This window comes from Heptranchias perlo, chromosome 12 (genome assembly GCF_035084215.1).
Source record: "Heptranchias perlo isolate sHepPer1 chromosome 12, sHepPer1.hap1, whole genome shotgun sequence".
In the NCBI taxonomy this organism is placed as follows: Eukaryota; Metazoa; Chordata; class Chondrichthyes; order Hexanchiformes; family Hexanchidae; genus Heptranchias; species Heptranchias perlo.
This window is the reverse complement of record NC_090336.1, coordinates 27,152,273-27,172,547: the sequence shown is the minus strand read 5'-3', so window position 1 is coordinate 27,172,547 and position 20,275 is coordinate 27,152,273. Positions and strand designations below refer to the sequence as shown.

The window sequence follows — 20,275 nt, the reverse complement described above, 5'->3', positions numbered from 1 at the left end:
TCAGGTCATATGAAAATAGGGCTCAACTCTGATGTCAAATAGCTTGCTGGTTCTCACCGTCTATACTAAAAGATGAAGAATGTCCATCTGAGCAAGGCACCAGAAGACTGCCTGCATCTATGGAACTGTACTCCAGCACGTCAGCACCTGCAGGAGAATCGTGATGAAAATTGGGGACAGTGGGGCAAAAAGTAGCACAACGGGTAGAACAAATCTCAGCAGTAGCCTGTAACTGTGGTGTTGCCATTTCATTTGTATAGTTTTCAGTTTGAATTATCACCCTTGCATATGGTGTAGCTTTATTTTTAACAAACTGTTTCATGTGCTCACTTCATCTGCAGGCCCGAATGTGATTTGTATTTCTCTGTCATTTTGTCTTTAACAGAAGTTACTCTTTTAGTTCTTTCCTGTAAGTTGCATTGTGTGTGTAATGGTTTGCTGTGCCTCTGTACATCATGCCTACAGCTTATCTTCTGCGCACACATTCAAACGAAGGCCTGAAATATCACCATCATAATTGCCGCACTAAACTATTGTGACAGATTGAAGACTAATGTGAGGAACTTGAAAACAAAGAGAATATGCTTTGAAGACTTCTTTTCTGAAAGATATATCCCACAAATTTAAATAAATCTTGCTATTCCCTTATTCTCTGGGAATATTATTACATTGGCTTGTCTCCAGAGCATTCAAATTGCCCTGGGTGGGCGGGGCTGGCAATAGATAACATTGTTAACATTGCTATGGCTTCAAACCCTGGTGGTGTGGAGCATTTGGCCACTAGCTTGCAGCCCGCAGCATGGTAGGATGTATATCCTGATCTCCACCATGTCTGATGCCCACGTGACCAACTAGCCCACTGATTCTCCCAGTCTAGGTTCAAAGATAAAGAATATCCATCTGAGTAAGGTACCAGGGGCTGCCTACACCCATGGAGCTGTACTTCAGTAGCAGTCCCTAAGAGGCAAAAATGTATGGGAGAAATTTCCAAGGGCAGCTTTTGCAGATCTCATAGCAGCTCCTTGATGGAAACTCTTTGCCCTTCCTGTGATTGGTGCAAGGCGTGGGATAACAAAGAACAGGGAGAGAAAATTGGTGGGGTGGGGGGGGGGGCTCATTCTGAAATAATGATTTAAAAATCAAATTCAAATTGCAAGATATCACAACACAGCGTTTTGTTTCAATCAGAGGTAGTCTTGTCAGCGCTGGGTTTAATTTCCTCTGTGAGCTATTGTTAGTGCTAATGTTAAATGCGCATAAATTCCTGTCTGAACACCAATGTTAACTCACAAATGATTGCGTGATAGATTTATTTTCCCAGCATTGTTGGCCCTGTAACATCAGCATTCATATACTTTGATCTCAGTATTTCACTTAAGTAGTTGCCGATGTCAATCCCTGATACAAACCAAATGTTTCAAATCTCCATCGCTAATAGAGGAAATATGTAAAACACCCTTTGCTAACTTTTTTTTCTTTGGTATGGCTCTCAATGGTGCCAATACAAACGGGATCCACTATTGTGATGAAAGTTATTGGCACCGCAGTAATGTGTTGAAGCTCTAGGCATTGTAGTATGGAGTAGTAGGAAGTGGATGCATTACTATAGTTTCCTACACAGTCAGCTTGTGAACTCAACTATTCCAGGGTCGGGGAGGTCCCAAGCAGAGCCCAGACATTTAAATGTCAACAGTGAGGGAAGGAATACCTGAGGGACAATCACCCCAGGCTACTCTTGTCCACCAAGAGCAAGATTGGTGAAGCCCTAACGTGGGTCTAGAGGCTGTCTAATCAGCTGGCGAAGGTGTGTAGCCGGGAGGGAGGGGGGGGAAGAAGGAAGAAAAATAAATTGCAAAGAAAAGTAGGCTTTAAATTATAAAGATAGGTTAACATAGAATGCCTCTGTTTAAGGAGGCCCCATTTCCTGATCAACTGTTCTGTTTGTAAAGATAAGAGATAATCAGAATGGTTGCAATAGCAGCCAGTCAATATCTTCATCAAAGGCCAGCTACGAATGAGGCAAAACTCATGCAATCAGAGTGCTTTTATATTCTTGATTCATGTTGCCCTCTCCCTAACTTCTGGGAAAGCAATTAAATTTGACAATAGCCTGCACTGGCTGATGTTTAACACCATAGGATAAGATAATTTTGTACAATCACCACAAAATGTCAACAGTAATGATTGTAAAATTCATTAATTCTGCCCTTTTCTTTCAACTCAGCGAGACATTTTTGAGGCATTTGAAGTCTAACTAAAACTCTGGAGGTTCTGAAAGATTACTGTGTACATTGTACAAATCGATGTACCAAGTATCATACGGTACCTGCAGTTTGGGAACTTGTGTTATCATTGAAGCATAGCTATACCCCAATAAGAGTCAGCCTCTTCAGGAGAGGAGGGGAGAGAAACGGAGGAGAACAATGTGGTATAAATGGAATACAGATAACAGTCTTTGAGTTTCCATAATTATCCCCATTTGTGAAGGTGGCAATTATTTACTTATGAAAGTATATATTACACCTTGCTGCTTGCTTCTGATGGATCTTGATTCTTTCACTTAAAAGAATTGTCTTTCATTTTTGGAGTGTGTCTGTATTGTCTAGAACTGTAGTTGCATGGTCTGCCTTGAAAACAATTTGCTTGAAAGCAATTTGCATTGCTATCTGCATGGTGCATGACCTTTTATTTAAACAGTATCCATTTTGGAGGCATCAAGGTCATGGACAAAATAGATGCCCATTTATATTGATGAGTTTGGTGGAGGTTATTTGAGAGAGTGCTGTAGTATAAGAGTCATCTCGCTGCTCCCAGGAAAAGTTTCAGTCCGCTGCCAGGTGCTACACAATGATGCCCAGCAGATGGGGGTGATTTAATTTCCATTTTCTCTCTTTCTCTTTGTGAGTAGTGCCATGTCTCTGCCCAGCACTTGACCTGATGACATAGTGGAGGTCAGGAAACCTGCAAGTTGGGCTCGTGGGCAGGATTGGCAATGACTCTGTGGCACAGTGTCTTGGAGGACCAACCTACTGGACTGCCACATTACCCCCTGCTCCACTGTGACCCTTCTCTGTATTGTGCCTGTACTGTACAAGAGATTTTACTCCAATTTGAATTAGCAATTGTTAGTCCCTGAATTTCCAAATTTAGGTTTGGCTGAGTCTGATAACCTTATCCAAAGCTAAGCAACTTTGCAATGGTGTTTCACCCAATGCAGGTGACAGAAAATCAGCCCCTCCTTTCAAAAACATAGCTTAGCCCATCCAGCATAAATAATTCCAGCTCAATTTAACAATGTCCCGGATTTGCTTTGCCCTATTTTGACGCACAGCTTGAACAAATAAAAGCTACATTCAAATTGAGAGCAGTGTTCCTGTTTTAAGGAAGAAACTATTCGTTCTGTGGGTTGCCTGGGCAGCAGGGAGCACCTGTTTCCTGTTTCCTGACTCCGCTTTCCATTAACCATATGGACAATGTCATTCACGCAAATAGTTGGTTTCCTCATGTCAAAAGTCCTGTAAAATGGTTGTGTAGATAATAAAATGTATTGAAATGATAATTCAAGTACTTTTCAAAAATGACTCTATTAATAGTTTATCAGGGTATTCTTTGCAAATAGTGAAGGCAATAACTGTCCAATATTTGTCCGTATAAAAGCCTCAATCAGTACCCCCTCCAAGATATGGGGGGCAGATTTTCCTGTTATTGCTTCTGAGTGTATTGATTCGCCTTGGTGCGGCATATAGAGGAAAATTAGTTGGGGAAGATCCTGCCTGAAAATGTAGCAGGTAAATGGAGTTAAGATACAGATCAGCCATGATCTAAATGAATGGCGGAACAGGCTCAAGAGGCTGAATGGCCTACTCCTGTTTCTATTTTCCTATAATACTATACCATCCATCCATTTGAATTAATAGATAAAAAATCAGATGCTTCCCTTTTGGATTTGTATTCGTCTCTGCCCAATTTCCTATATATTCTGCACCCAGGCCACTTAATATACCCAGGCCCAGGAACAGGAAAATCTGCACTATGATTTACTGATTAATGCATAAAACATAATACAAACAGCAAAGAGCTCCCACTGACTCATTGGGTATAGGTTTATTATTAAGCCATACAGATGGGACAGTCCCACATTTGATTCCCAGTTAGCTGATCTCTGTCAAATCAGCAGTTGGGCTGCTTTAGTTGACCTTAGCACCTTAGATTAGGGAGGGGGAAAATCAGTCAGAGCTGCTACTCCTGATTGCTATCCAGTGCTCCCTGTTAGAAAGTGCTTATATGGAGTTTGCAAGTAAGGACAGCAACAAACTCGGTTGTGATGCCTTCAAGGATGAAATTACCTGCTGACACTGTCCACATTCACGCATGAAGAATGGGCATTGGGAAAGGTACTCCAGGGTTATTTTAACTTAGGTTGGGATTGGTGCTTGGGAGTGCGGGGAGCGGGGGGGGGGGGGGGGTAAGGCAAGAGACAAGCTCACACATTGAGGCCCAAAGAGATTTTAGCTCCCGGGCCTTATTTATATGTGCAGGATTGGACTTCCTCCCGAACCTGACAGGTGTCACTGCATGGCGGGAGCAGGAATTTGGGTCACAGGCCACCTCCACCGGGGACCCGGGGAATGGTCCCCATCACAAGGTAAGTCCATCGATTGTTCTGGGAAGGGAATCTCTTTAAGGGAGGTGGCCGGAGCGGGGGAAGCTCGGAGTAGGGCTGGCCCAAGGTATCCTTGTGGGGCTCGGAGGAAAATTCGATCAGTCCTTCGGTTAAAATGGCAAATCAGGCCCCAATGACGCCATCAGAGCCCAACCTGCATATTTAAAAAGGACCCCACTGGTGAGTGTCCTTGCTGCCTGCAATTTAAAATTGCAATGGGCCAGATCGGGGTGGGATGGGAAAGTCCCCTACTCCATTTTAACTGCCCCTCCCCCCCCCCCCCCCCCCCCCGCCCCGGGCCTGGTTTCCACCAGACAGGAATTACACCTTCAACAAAGGGAAAGAAAATTGGCAAAAAAAAGTATTATATTTTGGCAGTATACAGGAATATATAGTAAACAATTTTACAACACCAAGTTATAGTCCAGCAATTTTATTTTAAATTCACAAGCTTTCGGAGATTTTCTCCTTCCTCAGGCAAATGTTTCAAGAGCTCCTTGAAGCCTACGCATTTATACATATTGAACAATACATGGTGTTTACAGACTGCCCCTGCAACTGCCCGTTGCCAAGGCAATCACCGTGTTCAGACAGAGAGGTGTCACCTGCAGAACCCCCGAATACACATTCAACAAAAAAACAAACAGGGAAAAAAAACAGAGAAAAAAAAACACAGAGAGAGGCAGAAACATCCGGAAGGCAGAGAGAGCCAGCAAATGACCCATTATATTAAAAACAGATAACATTTGTTCGCTGGTGGGGTAACGTGTAGCGTGACATGAACCCAAGATCCCGGTTGAGGCCGTCCTCATGGGTGCGGAACTTGGCTATCAATTTCTGCTCGACGATTTTGCGTTGTCGTGTGTCTCGAAGGCCGCCTTGGAGTACGCTTACCCGAAGGTCGGTGGATGAATGTCCATGACTGCTGAAGTGTTCCCCGACTGGGAGGGAACCCTCCTGTTTGGCGATTGTTGCGCGGTGTCCGTTCATCCGTTGTCGCAGCGTCTGCATGGTCTCGCCAATGTACCATGCTCTGGGGCATCCTTTCCTGCAACGTATGAGGTAGACAACGTTGGCCGAGTCACAGGAGTATGAACCATGCACCTGGTGGGTGGTGTCATCTCGTGTGATGGTGGTATGTGATGGTGTGTTTTTTTTTCTCTGTTTTTTTTCCCTGTTTGTTTTTTTGTTGAATGTGTATTCGGGGGTTCTGCAGGTGACACCTCTCTGTCTGAACACGGTGATTGCCTTGGCAACGGGCAGTTGCAGGGGCAGTCTGTAAACACCATGTATTGTTCAATATGTATAAATGCGTAGGCTTCAAGGAGCTCTTGAAACATTTGCCTGAGGAAGGAGAAAATCTCCGAAAGCTTGTGAATTTAAAATAAAATTGCTGGACTATAACTTGGTGTTGTAAAATTGTTTACAATTGTCAACCCCAGTCCATCACCGGCATCTCCACATCAGGAATATATAGGACAAAGGAATATATAGGACCAGAAAAGACGATTGTGGTCCATAAGGCCAGTTTCAATAAAGACTAAACATGTTTAATATATATCCATATAATGTGGTTAACTAGCATGCCTCCCCCTCCAGTTCTGCACTACTAATATGTAAAAGTTAACATAAACATACAGAGCAGAAAATGTGACACATTTTTCAACAATTCACACTTATTTTATTTAGTAAAGAGAGAGGAAGTGAAACGTCACAATATTATAAGGATGCAGCTGAAAAGGACAACAATGTGCACGCTCTATCCAATCTCCCAGTAATCAACTGCCAATCCTTTATCAATAAATACTAAATAATAATATCACCGTGTCTGAGAATTAAATGGAATTACTGACAGCTCACCTCAGCACTGAGAGCAGCTGTCTGCACAAAATCAGATCCCAAATTAGCCACAAGTTAGGAATTATCTTTTACAGACCAATGCACACAAGGGAGGAATTTGAAGGCTGTAATCTCATTTCAGACCGCAAATAATCAACGACGTCTAAATAGTGATTTTTGTTTTCTAAATGGAATGAATGATTGCACACCAGCGATCACACACTGGAAAGAATCAATTTGAAAATCCAGTATGTAAAAAGAGATTTTACTCATCCAGAGAGATAACAAAACAGCAACAAAATAACTCAATAGAGCGGTTTGTGTTTGCAAAGTAATTTCTCACTTCCAGTCACTTGATGTAGATCAGTGAGTTCCCATTGGGCAGAAACCATTTGAATTGTGCTGTGTGCTATTTTACACAGTATTATGTCCAGTATAGCCCTTCCTTCTGTAAGTTACTTTAACATTTAAGACATATGCAAGTAGAAAAGGCAATTAAAAAGGCAAATCCGATTCTGGGTTCTATACATGAGGACCTGAACGGTAAAAACAAGGAAGTGATGTTGAATTTGTATGAGAGGTTGGTTAGGGCACAGTTAAGAGTATTGCATTCAGTTCTAGGCAATAGGAAGGATGTTAGTGCCAAGAATGAGGAATTGCAGTTAAGAAAGGCTTGAAAAAGATTTTTCCCCTCAGAGAATGTTAAGGGACGATCTAATAGAGGTTTTCAAAATTATGAAAAGCATGGACAGGATAAATAGATTCCACCAGTTGGCAAATCAATAACAAGAGGCCTAAACGCTGGATATTCCAGCCAGGGGAAGTTAAAGGAACAGAGAATGCTTTACCACATGTGCCTGTTGAGGCAAAGGTTCTAATATCATCTAAAAGGAAATTGGATAAAATTTGAAAAGGAAAAGTATGAAAGGATACAGGGAAAGAACAGGGAATTGGGATTAGAATAGATAGCTCTGGTTGATGAGCTGGCACTGGTAAAATGAGCGGAATGGCCTCCCTTTTTGCCATGATTCTGTAATGGTAATGAGCTGCTTGAACTAGATATGTGACTTCATCTGAACCTCTCAATTAGATTCCAATCTTTAACTCACTCCCATGTCCATTATTCTCTCTCTAAACTAGCTGACCACCTCAATTAGATTCCAGCCGAAACTCACTACCGTGCCATTATTCTCGAGATATACCGTCTGAACCTCTCAATTGGATTCCAAGACTGTAACTCACCCCCACTATCCATTATTCTTTAATAAACCATTAGAAATCCTGATTAGATTCCAGGCTGTAGCTTGCTCCAATGTGTCCATTATTCCACGTACAATCCATCAGATTTCCTTAGTTTTATTCCAGCCTGTGACTCATTTCCAGATATCCATTACTTTATATATAATGGTCTAATTGCTCCAGAGAGAAACAAATGTTCTTATTTGAGGATGCAAGAAAAATAGGCTTAATTTACCACATAGAATGTGCCATGTATTCTTAAAGCATTGATAGAATACCAGGATTCTCTCTCATTCAGTAGGACATCTTAAAGTACGGTCTGTAATGAGTCAAACTCATAATATAAAACAGACCTGTACTTATACCAGTTTTAATACCTTGTGAATAAAGTCGCCTACACTGAATCTTCTATTTTTTAACGCTTTGTTTTGTGAATTTTGTTCTCACCAAGGTGGGGGATGTTAGTGTTAGGGAATAGAATATTTTCTATTTCACACAACCAGCAGAGAGTTCTCTCCACTCTGCCCAATAATTTACCTCCACTCCAGTCGAACGAGAGACCCTTACGGCATTATTGTGATTTTCGGTCTGGCCTTTTTTGACTCCAGACCCACAGCAATGTGGTTGATTCATAATCGCCCTCTGAAATGGCCTAGTAAGCCATGCAGTTGTAAAATATCGCTACGAAAAGTCATAATTGGAATAAAACTGCACGGACCACCCGGCATCGGACCACCAGGCACCGGACACGACGAAAGCAAACCAAGCCCAGTCGACCCTGCAAAGTCCTCCTCACTAACATCTGGGGACTTGTGCCAAAATTGGGAGAGCTGTCCCACAGACGAGTCAAGCAACAGCCTGACATAGCCATACTCACAGAATCATATCTTTCAGCCAAAGTCCCAGACTCTTCCATCACCATCCCTGGGTATGTCCTGTCCCACCGGCAGGACAGACCCACCAGAGGTGGTGGTACAGTGATATACAGTCAGGAGGGAGTGGCCCTGGGAGTCCTCAACATTGACTCCGGACCCCATGAAATCACATGGGATCAGGTCAAACATGGGCAAGGAAACCTCCTGCTGATTACCACCTACCGCCCTCCCTCAGCTGATGAATCAGTCCTCCTCCGTGTTGAGCACCACTTGGAGGAAGCACCGAGGGTAGCAAGGGCTCAGAATGTACTTTGGTATTGGGGACTTCAATGTCCATCACCAAGAGTGGCTCGGTAGCACCAAAACTGACCGAGCTGCCTGAGTCCTGAAGGACATAGCTGCCAGACTGGGCCTGCGGCAGGTGGTGAGCGAACCAACACGAGGGAAAAACCAATTTGACCTCGTCCTCACCAATCTACCTGTCGCAGATGTATCTGTCCATGACAGTATTGGTAGGAGTGAGCACAGCACAGTCTTCGTGGAGATGAAGTCCCGTCTTCGCACTGAGGTCACCATCCAACGTGTTGTGTGGCACTACCACTGTGCTAAATGGGATAGATTCAGAACAGATCTAGCAGTTCAAAACTGGGCATCCATGAGGCGCTGTGGGCCATCAGCAGCAGCAGATTTGTATTCCAGCACAATCTGTAACCTCATGGCCCGGCATATTCCTCACTCTACCATTACCAACAAGCCAGGGGATCAGCCCTGGTTCAATGAGGAGTGTAGAAGAGCATGCCAGGAGCAGCACCAGGCATACCTAAAAATGAGGTGGCAACCTGGTGAAGCTATAACTCAGGACTACATGCATGCTAAACAGCGAAAGCAACATGCTATAGACAGAGCTAAGCGATTCCACAACCAACGGATCAGATCAAAGCTCTGCAGTCCTGCCACATCCAGTCATGAATGGTGGTGGACAATTAAACAACTAACAGGAGGAGGAGGCTCTGCAAACATCACCATCCTCAATGATGGCAGAGTCCAGTACGTGAGTGCAAAAGACAAGGCTGAAGCGTTTGCAACCATCTTCAGCCAAAATTGCTCAGTAGATGATTCATCTCGGCCTCCTCCCGATATCACCACCATCACAGAAGCCAGTCTTGAGCCAATTCGATTCACTCCACGTGATATCAAGAAACGTCAGAGTGCACTGGATACAGCGACGGCTATGGGTCCAAACAACATCCCGGCTGTAGTGCTGAAGACTTGTGCTCCAGAACTAGCCGCGTCTCTAGCCAAACTGTTCCAGCACAGCTACAACACTGGCATTTACCCGACAATGTGGAAAATTGCCCAGGTATGACCTGTCCACAAAAAGCAGGACAAATCCAATCCGGCCAATTACCGCCCCATCAGTCTACTCTCAATCATCAGCAAAGTGACGATAGCACTGTTTACGACACCTTCCAAGCGGCACTTACTCACCAATAACCTGCTCACCGATGCTCAGTGTGGGTTCCGCCAGGACCACTCGGCTCCAGACTTCATTACAGCCTTGGTCCAAACATGGACAAAAGAGCTGAATTCCAGAGGTGAGGTGAGAGTGACTGCCCTTGACATCAAGGCAGCATTTGACCGAGTGTGGCACCAAGGAGCCCTAGTAAAATTGAAGTCAATGGGAATCAGGGGGAAAACTCTCCAGTGGCTGGAGTCATACCTGGCACAAAGGAAGATGGTAGTGGTTTTTGGAGCCCATTCAACTCAGTCCTCAGGACAGTGTCCTAGGCCCAACCATCTTCATCTGCTTCATCAATGACCTTCCCTCCATCATAAGGTCAGAAATGGGGATGTTCACTGATGATTGCACAGTGTTCAGTTCCATTCGCAACCCCTCAGATAATGAAGCAGTCCGTGCCCGCATGCAGCAAGACCTGGACAACATCCAGGCTTGGGCTGATAAGTGGCAAGTAACATTTGTGCCAGACAAGTGCCAGGCAATGACCATCTTCAACAAGAGAGAGTCTAACCACCTCCCCTTGACATTCAACGGCATTACCATCGCCGAATCCCCCACCATCAACATCCTGGGGGTCACCATTGACCTGAAACTTTACTGGACCAGCTACATAAATATTGTGGCAACAAAAGCAGGTCAGAGGCTGGGTATTCTGTGGCGAGTGACTCACCTCCTGACTCCCCAAAGCCTTTCCACCATCTACAAGGCACAAGTCAGGAGTGTGCTGGAATACTCTCCACTTGCCTGGATGAATGCAGCTCCAACAACACTCAAGAAGCTCGACACTATTCAGGACAAAGCAGCCCGTTTGATTGGCACCCCATCCACCACCCTAAACATTCATTCCCTTCACCACCGGCGCACTGTGGCTGCAGTGTATACCATCCACAGAATGCATTGCAGCAACTCGCCAAGGCTTCTTCGACAGCACCTCCCAAACCCACGACCTCTACCACCTAGAAGGACAAGAGCAGCAGGCACATGGGAACAACACCACCTGCACGTTCCCCTCGAAGTCACACACCATCCCGACTTGGAAATATATCGCCGTTCCTTCATTGTCGCTGGGTCAAAATCCTGGAACTCCCTTCCTAACAGCACTGTGGGAGAACCGTCACCACACGGACTGCAGCGGTTCAAGAAGGCGGCTCACCACCACCTTCTCAAGGGCAATTAGGGATGGGCAATAAATGCTGGCCTCACCAGTGACGCCCACATCTCATGAATTAATTTTTTTTTTTAATTCTCGCACCAACAAACCTCTGGCCCTCCCTTGAGTGGGATTGCCAATTTGTGTGAATTTTTTTGATGCCCATTGTTTAAACAAGACAGCAGTCGTAACAAATTATTGTTTGCATTATGTCTTGGTTCCATCATCGTTAATTTTTTTAAAAAATGACCACAAATTGACTGAGGCAGCTGATGAATTGTGAAACAGGATGTTGTGAAGCTCCAGTTTGTCAGGTTACAGTTTTAGTGTAGGCTTATAAACAGGATACTACACAGTTTCACAATTTGGTGTGTACCCAGACTTTTGTACCGTGCACGTAGTTTGGCCCTGTGCAGCATGTCCTAACAGAAATAGCAAAAGAAGCCATCTCACTGATGGATTACTGGCTTCAGTTAGAAATATTGGCCCTGATATTTACGGAGAGGGAGCGTGGTAGCAGGGGGGGTCTCTGGAAATCCCAGGGACGCGGGGATCTTGCTGATATTAATGGCAGAACCTTTTTATCATTTTTTAAAATTCCGTTTCCCGCCTGGCAGCCGGCCAGATTGACAGGCCAGTGACAGGAGGCTGCACCCAGGGAACGCTGGGAACGATCCCCAGCAATCGGGAGAGATTGGGGCTTGGTGGGGGGAAGGGGGGGTCAGTGCTCGGCAATCGGGAGGGAGGGAGGGAAAGATCAACGGGGCTCGAGATTGGGGGTTGGAAGGGGGCTATTGCTGTTTGCACCAGCGAGAAGAGGCCGCGATCGGCAGAAGGGAGGACAAAGGTTTGCTTGAGGGACCAGGGGGAGCGGTCCTGCTGTAAAAAGCACTTACCTTCTGTAGCTGGCTGCTCCCATCTGCATTTCGTTGCCCTGCAGCTGTTAAATTTAAATCAGGCTCCCAACTGCACTGTGGGACGTATCCACGGCAGGATAGGGACGAGTTCCCTGATTATTAATTTGTAACCGCCCCCGCGCCCCCAAACCCTCTCCCGCCTGTCGTGGGAGGGTTAATATTGACCCCATTATCTCAGTTTCCAACGAGGGTTCTTGGTCTCTGCTTTTCGACTCCGAGACAGAGGAGGAAATTCACTCATTTCCCTCCCTTCTCCCACTGCTCACAGAGGAAGCGAAAAGGAAAATGCTCAGGTGGACTTGCTGGAATGAAGCCAAGAAGGGAGAAAATATTTTATGGCAAAAGGGAGGAGGAAATAAAGTAAAGGAAGGAGGCAGGAGGAAAAGAATCACTAACCTGATGGAAACACATACAAGGTTTATTGAGCCTAGCAGTTACTGATTTTAGCACCTTATTCAGTCCAAATGTGTCAATGTAAAAATGTGTTGGAGGTTTTCTGCTTGTTAAGCATTGTATCAGCTGTGGGTATGAAGGGCTTTTGAGGTTTTCTTCACCGCTGTGTAATAATACGTTCGGGTGTGTGCTGTACTGGAAAGCAACTGGCAGCACATCAGTTGCTCAAACAGTGTTGACCCTGTTACCTTTACAAAGGTTATTGCATTGCAGTAACACAACAATCAATTGAGCAAACTATGTTATTCAGTTTCTTTTTACTGTTCTTTTTTCCACTGGGATATTTTTGGATAAATTTCTTCTATTTTCCTGTGATTTATTTCCCCATCTTTGTCTTCCTGCAGTGGCACCTTTGTAGCTGAGAGTGTGGTGCATGTCCTTCTCCCAGGCTGCTGCCAACACCCTCGGTAGTTAACTGCTTGGAAGTGCCAGGGACCACTTAGGCGTGACTCACCACTCTAATATCCTTTCTCTATGGCCACAAAATGCTGCGGTTTCATGCTTAACATGGCTCTGATGAGGAACTAAGCAGAGTAGTACTCGAAGCTACAGCCAACTCCACACCATGACACAGAGCACTACTATACTACCACCCACGTTATTCAGTTTTTGTTATCCAGTTAAATGAATCATGATTCAAATTCATAGTTTTCTGATGTACTGTTGTTGTTTCATGAGCTGAGATGTCAGACAGAAAGCGCAGAATATGACCTATTCCCTGACCTCCATGTCCATGTGTCCACAAAGACTCATCCAGCTGCATCTGCATGCAGACAGAAAAAGGAACACCCATTTTTATTTTTGCATGTACCTGCTTGAAAACTGCTCAAATGCATTAAACATGACAACCTGAAGCTTCAAGCATCACATTGGAGAATGCTTTTTTTTTGAAAGAGGCAGTCTCGTCTGCTGACAGTTGAAATTTCAGGTTGTCATGTCTTTCAGTTGCTTTCCCACAAGTGGACTTAGCCATTGCAGTACTGAATTTTCCGTGGTGTGTCTCCTGTAACTCTTTGCTGATAGTACTAACCAGACTTGCTCTGTTATCTTTGGGCTGTTGCTATTTTTCTACCCTTTTGTCATGGCATTCCTATCTCCTATCTCCTGTGTCTGTAATTTCAGAAAGAGTTTGACGAGGGAATGGCATCAGAAACAACCTGCTTGGTGAGTTAATCAAATGCACAACCAAACGCGAATGAGGTAGAAGACCAACATTTCTGCTTAACCTTCTTCTTCCCAATTTACTCAAAGTCTCAGCGAATGCACAGCGGATTAGAGAGACGGGATCTAATCTGACCAATGAGGCCTTTGTCTCCATCTAAGCAAATCTCATTCAACCTACTAGCCAAGTACAATGAATCACCCAATCTTTGAACGGCAGCTATCTAAATGGATTCATTATCCAAGGTTGATAGTGCTCACTTCATGCTTCCTTTAGTTGTGTTGAATGAAGTCATACTACCTCTTCCACTTCTCTGACTCAGGTCAGTTAACTCAGCACAGAACAGAAATAGAACCTTAGCACAGACCGGAGATCAAACCTGAGGCCTTCCTGGTGTTTGTGGCTAAACCTTACTGAGCTCCTGAGCAGCAATGATCTAATTAGGAACTACAACAGCTACTACATAATGGGCCACCTCGGAGACAGGAAGGTTCAGCCTGCTTGGACCCATTCATTGCTCATATATTGCTTAAATATGTTTGTGAAACAATTTTCAAATTCAAACAAATCCTCCCCCACCCCCCCCCCCAATAATATTTTTTTGTTTTCGCCTCGTGTAGTGACCTGTACCCAGGACTCTGGTGCCACCTTTTGACATCGGTGTTAAAAAGCGGAACTCCCAAGTGTCCTGCTACAGCTCTGCAGCTTTCAATTTACTTTATTCCTGAACATTTTGATTATTCCCTGTCTTAATTACTGCACATTTCACCATTGAAATGAATCTTTTCAATCTCTCGACTCCCGTAGATTAACTTGTGGTATCACTTTTTTGAAACATCCACCCACCCGCCCATCCTGCATGCCATCTGTGCTGGTGGCAGTGCTAGAAGCCCCAATTTTATCTCCCGATGGGAGTCCTGCGGGCAAGGGCCGAGGAGGACAGGAAATCCTCCGGTCCTGCACAGTGTGAGGCCCCGGGAGATTTAACTCCTGGGCCTCGTCTCGTGGACTCCGTCAGTCACCCACCTGAACCCAACGGGAAGCCGGGAAGGAGCAGGATTTCGAGCAGCAGGAGGGGAACCAGAGGGACAGTCTCCATCAGTCAGGTAAGTGGTTAGGAGGGGCCTTGGCAGGGCATTGTGGTCAGGGGAGAGAGAGGGAAGACCAGGACAGGGGAGACCGAAGTTTCCTTGTGGGGCCTGGAGGAGCACTCCTGCCCCTCTTGGCCCATAAGGAAACAAAAAACAATTAAAAATTAACTTCCCTTTCTGGGGCTCTTCTGGGCTCGGATCCACTTGCCACCAGATTGGCCTGGCGGGGAAGCCACAACGTGTTCCCTGCGCAGGCTTCAGATTAAAATTGCAGTCAGGCCCTGATCTGCATATTTAAAGAAGGACCCCATTGCCTTCTGGGGTCGTCTCTCTTGCCTACGCAAAAGAGCAGGTTAAAATTGCAACCTTCAGGAAGGCAGCGGGATGGGAGGGGGTAATCGCTGTGGCCCTTTTAACTGCCTACTAGTCCATTCACTCACACATGGTGCAGTGTTCGGTTTTCCACTCAATTGAAGTATTTCAGAGTGAGTCTCATCATTGCAAATTCTTTTAAAGATCAAACTATTAAAATTATTTAGTTTAAACATCTTTTTTTGTTTTACTTTTTCCAATTTTGTTAATTAGTTTTAAAGACTTCCAGTTACTGACTGAGCTGGGATAACATCAGCAGAAACACAGTCAGTAACATAGGCTTCTGGCGGTGAGAAGTTAATGACCCTGACATTGGGAGATTGCTGGCTGGATTAATATCAGTGAAGATACAAATGCCGAAGCGTCCCTTATTAATGACTATCATATGTTAATTCAACTCGCTGATACTGGTTGACTCAGTAACTCCCATAATTCATTTATTCCTTCATCTGATGATGTCATCAGCACTCATGCCTTGAACTCAAATATTCCACACCAAAAAGACAAAGAATTAAATGTATATTTTAAGGAAAGAGACCGCCTTCTTTAAAAACGACCATTTGTGTTTATTTTGGATTGGGAGACGTTTATGCTTTCCATTTGGGAAAGGCCTCCACCAGCAACATATGCGGATAGCCAGCATGTCCAGAAATGCATTCAATGAACACCTTCAATGCTGTAGATATAATTCTTGTACACGTAATTTGATGTTTTGCATCATTTTGATGCGAGTTTGTCACTCTATGATGATTCACCCTGTGACTTTCCCTCTCTTCTTGTGTCTTCTTGTTTAGAGACACAACACTAAATTAGGCCAGAGGGGTGTCCATGGTAACAGCAAATGATTAATCCATTTCCCAGGATGAAAAGCTTTGGCTTAAGTCAAAATTGGCCAGAAAGCTTGTGTTGCTATTAAACAATGAGACTAATTCCTGCTGTGTTTCTGATTTCTAGATCAGTGAAAGGACAGAATCCTTGAACCGTTCACTCAAAAAGAGGTAAGAAAATCTTCAGCAGCAACTTTGTTGCTCAGATCGTCTTCCTCAACCGTACCTGAATTAACCCTTCACCCTCCCATGTTTCAGCCCCCTGCTCCTTCCTCCACAGTTAGTCCACCAGATCTGCTGTACAAATTACCAACACCTGAGGCCACTAAGCACCTCCACTAAATCCCTGGATCAACCTCTGCTGGTGCCTACTTGAATTCCACTCTGTCTCAGCTCTCTTACTCCATTGAACAACCTCTTCCAGCACCTCAGCTAATACTCTGCTCCTCCAATGGTTCCTGGATCCATCCCCTTTTAACTACTGACTCCAAACCTGGACATTGGTCAGCAACTGCTCCAAGCTGTCTCCACATCGTCAATAAGTGGACTTCATCTCGTCTTAGTGTCCTGACCCTCAGACTTTAACTTTCATATTGTCTGCTCCCTGTCCTCTGTTTATGACCAGTACATGTCTTGCCTAAAGCTCTGCCATACATATGCAACCCAGAATTTCTTATGTGTCTATTCGTTTATGCATTTTAGCTGGTGCTCTGGACCTGAGCCCAATTCTTCTACCTCCCTTTAAATAAAAATTGGTCCCTCTCTGGCCCTTCTCTCTCCGCCCCTTCCTCTCAACCAACCATGCCACCTTTTTTCTCTCCCCTCTCAGGTACCTTAGACCTCATCCCTACCTCATCTATCACTACTTCTCATGCCTCCTTCCCTCCTGTTGCAGTCCCCTTGAACAAGTCCTTGATAACCCTGTGTGTCACTCTTAGCATCCTTCGATGGGCCCATCAAGGCATCCGTTTTTACCTTCTTAAGAACAGTAACTTCAACTAGCCATCCTGCTCTCTCTCCGCCCTGTCCACACAATGAGGCCATTGGGAGCTAACCTCTCCTCCGCCCTGCTCACCTAACCCACCATCGTCCCCCTGGACTGCGCTGATGGATCAACAATCATTGCATTTGCCTTCAGGATGTCTGTTCACTCGCGAACATCTACAACTTAATTGTGGATGATTGTATTAACATCATGGCTTTGACAAAAACATGGCTCATGGATGGAGACACGTTCCTTATTGAAGCCTCTCCGCCTGGCTATACTTTCCAATATCTGCCCCCTTCAAATCACTGCTGTGGCACTGTTGTCCTTATCGGCATGTCACACAGTGGCCTCTCCCTCTACTCCTCTGACACTTTACCCTCCTTCAGCCACCTCACCGCGTTGCACACCTCTTGTATCTCCATTATATTTGTTGTTGTCTACCACCCCCAGCCCCACCCCAGGTTTTTTACCGTGATATCCTCCCTTCTTTCCTTCCTCAGTCTCTGCACCAAGCAACTCTTCATCCTTGGTGATTTCAGCCACCATCTCCACTTTCCTTGCCCTCTTTCCTCTGAATTCACTTCCCTCCTGTCCTCCCTAAACCTCTCCCTCCAGAGAAACTCTTCTACCCATATTGATGGCCATGACCTCACCCTCTCCCATGCCGTCTATATTCTGTGACCTTGATCTCTGACAAGGCCACTGCCAATCACTTTCTTGTATCCCTCACCACCCACATTTCCCAACCATATTTTAATCCCATTTCCTTCTCTATATGCCCCTGCAAAAACTATTCCCCCAAGTCATTTACAACTGCACTCACCAACTGATCAACCTTTGACGCTCTATTTGCCACAAATGCTCTGCAATTGCTCAACCATCCCCTTACCTCCATCCTTGTTGCCCTTGTCCCCAGCAAACCTTCACCATCTCCCATCATGGTCATTCCCCCGACATAGCCTCCAACTTCACTCTGTCAAGTTCAAGGGGCACAAACTTGAGCTACCTCGTATCCAACTGTCTTAGACCGAAATATGGCTCATGGGTGGAGACACATTCCTTATCGAAGCCTCCCCGCCTGGCTATACTTTCCAATATCTGTCCCCTTCAAATCACTGCCGTGGCACTGCTGTTCTTATCGGCATGTCACACAGTGGCCTCTCCCTCTACTCCTCTGGCACTTTCCCCTCCTTCAGCCATCTCACCATTGATAGATTTGGCTTCACCACATCAAGCTCTACCAGGCCTTGTTCTCATCTGCCAAAACTGCTCACTCCACCAGAATCATCCTGGAGAACAAAGATAACCCCTGGTTTCTTTTCTCTACTTCCAACTGCCTGCTTAAACCCCTCTCCCCTGCTCCTACACTCTAAGAACGTGCAAGGAGCTCATGGATTTATTTTGTCAACCAAGAGAGGGTCCATCCATTGAGCTGCCTCTTCTGCTCCCCCCTTCCACTCGCCCACCAAGCCAAACCTCCACCTTTCACCATCCTACCCTAGCTCTGAATTGCTGCCTCTCTCTAGTTTCTGTCCCATCTCCCTCTCATACCCCCTCCAAGCTCAACTCATCCATAAGATTGACCTCCTACTCCCTCAAACTCATTTCCACTAAACTCCTGACCACCTAACTTCCTCCAGCCCTACAACTCCTCCTCCCCCCACTTCCGTGTCTGTTCCTCTGACTCTGGCCTCTTATGCATTTCCCCTCTATTTGCTCCAGCATTGGCAATTGTGATTTTAGCCATCAAGGCTCCATGCTCTAGAATTCCCTCCCTAAACCTCTACAGCTCTTCACCTCTCTCTGCTTCTTTAAGAGTCTCCTTAAAACCCTACTTTTTGATGAAGCTTTTGGTAATCCCTCTTTATCTTTCCTTTCGTTTGGTATGCATTTTTCGTCATGTGAAGCACCTTAGGACATTTTTCTACATTCAAGGTACTGTATAAATACAAGTTGTTGTTTTCGTTGTTACATACATATATTATCACTATAATGCTTCTGAATATGATCCTTCCATAACACTAAAAGGTTGACAGTTTGGAAAAATGATTCCACTTGTGATGTTTCCGTGTAATGGTGTGACTTTTTAAAAGTTTTTAAAATATAATTTTAGTTACAAATCCATTTTTTAAAATTACAGTAACAGTGTTAAGAAGAGCCAGCCCATAACTAGCATATCAAAGATTGACGAACGACTGGAGCAGTATACCAGTGCCATTGAGGTAACCTGATTTACTCACCGTACAGCTATAGATATGTATTGATTTTTACCCACAGGCCTTAATCCCTTGAAAACGAAATTGTTGATAAGAATCCTAGATATGTGTAGGGCTTACATTCTTTTATTGCTTTTTCCTTTTATGAAGTCACATACCTTCTCAACCAGCTATACCACCTGATAGTCCCGCTGACTGACCTTCGCCAATGTTACTGTATTGCCAGGCGTTAGAAACTTGGCAAGAGAGCCCAGGTTTACTGTCCCTCCAAATTTTTTTCCCTGCCTACAGTAAAGTCCTTGGATTGCACTGTGTGCCTCTACACAGTGATACGGCTGTGGATTCACCACTATGAATTTGCTTTTTACCATTCTGTGGCGTGGTGGGCTAAAGCTCACTGGATTATGTGATTCACCATTTAGTCATCAACATGGAAGAATTTCTCAATGAAGGAGTGGTACTGATTTATTGTTTAAAAGGAGACGATTCTGTTTGTAGCAGGTGTCTGTCACCACTGTCATTTTTTCAGGTCAGAAGTCTTAAAATTCCAGAATAAGTCAGTGTTCTAAGATTTGCTGATATAGGTCCATCGAAATAAGTGTGTTAATAACATAATCAGCTGCTTGAGAGGATCTGAGCTTGATTGTGTAAAGGAGTGGAATTCATCTCCAGGATTTGGGTTTGGATCGAGGTAACAAAAGTCTCCTCTCTCTGCTAGCTGAGCAGGTTCTATATGAAATGAGCTTGGGTCAGTCTTAATCCACTTCCTGTTAGGTGCGGGGTTACAGTTTAAGAACTGCTCCTAATTCTTTGCTAATTGGCAACCACATTCTTTGTGAAGTATAGCATTCTTTCATTCTCACAGGGATCACAGTGTGGCTGGTGTGGGAAATGAAAATCCCATGCTGATACAGTAAAGAGAACTATTCTGAAGTTCAGGCTGGTATATTGTTAGTGCAGAGTA

At 44.7% G+C, this 20,275-nt stretch overlaps 1 protein-coding gene across 6 annotated transcripts in view; it reads left to right on the top strand.

Annotated features, from left to right (window-relative positions):
- The window catches only part of lsp1a (lymphocyte specific protein 1 a), a 313,607-nt gene that overhangs the window by 246,269 nt on the left and 47,063 nt on the right, over window positions 1-20,275 (top strand). For 5 of the 6 annotated variants that reach the window (XM_067993832.1, XM_067993831.1, XM_067993836.1 and 2 more), the window contains 3 exons: window positions 13,778-13,819; window positions 16,235-16,278; window positions 19,236-19,317. In XM_067993832.1, coding sequence (XP_067849933.1) covers window positions 13,778-13,819; window positions 16,235-16,278; window positions 19,236-19,317 — 168 coding nt within the window. The remainder of the gene's footprint in view (window positions 1-13,777; window positions 13,820-16,234; window positions 16,279-19,235; window positions 19,318-20,275) is intronic. The other variant, XM_067993835.1, reaches the window with a different exon arrangement.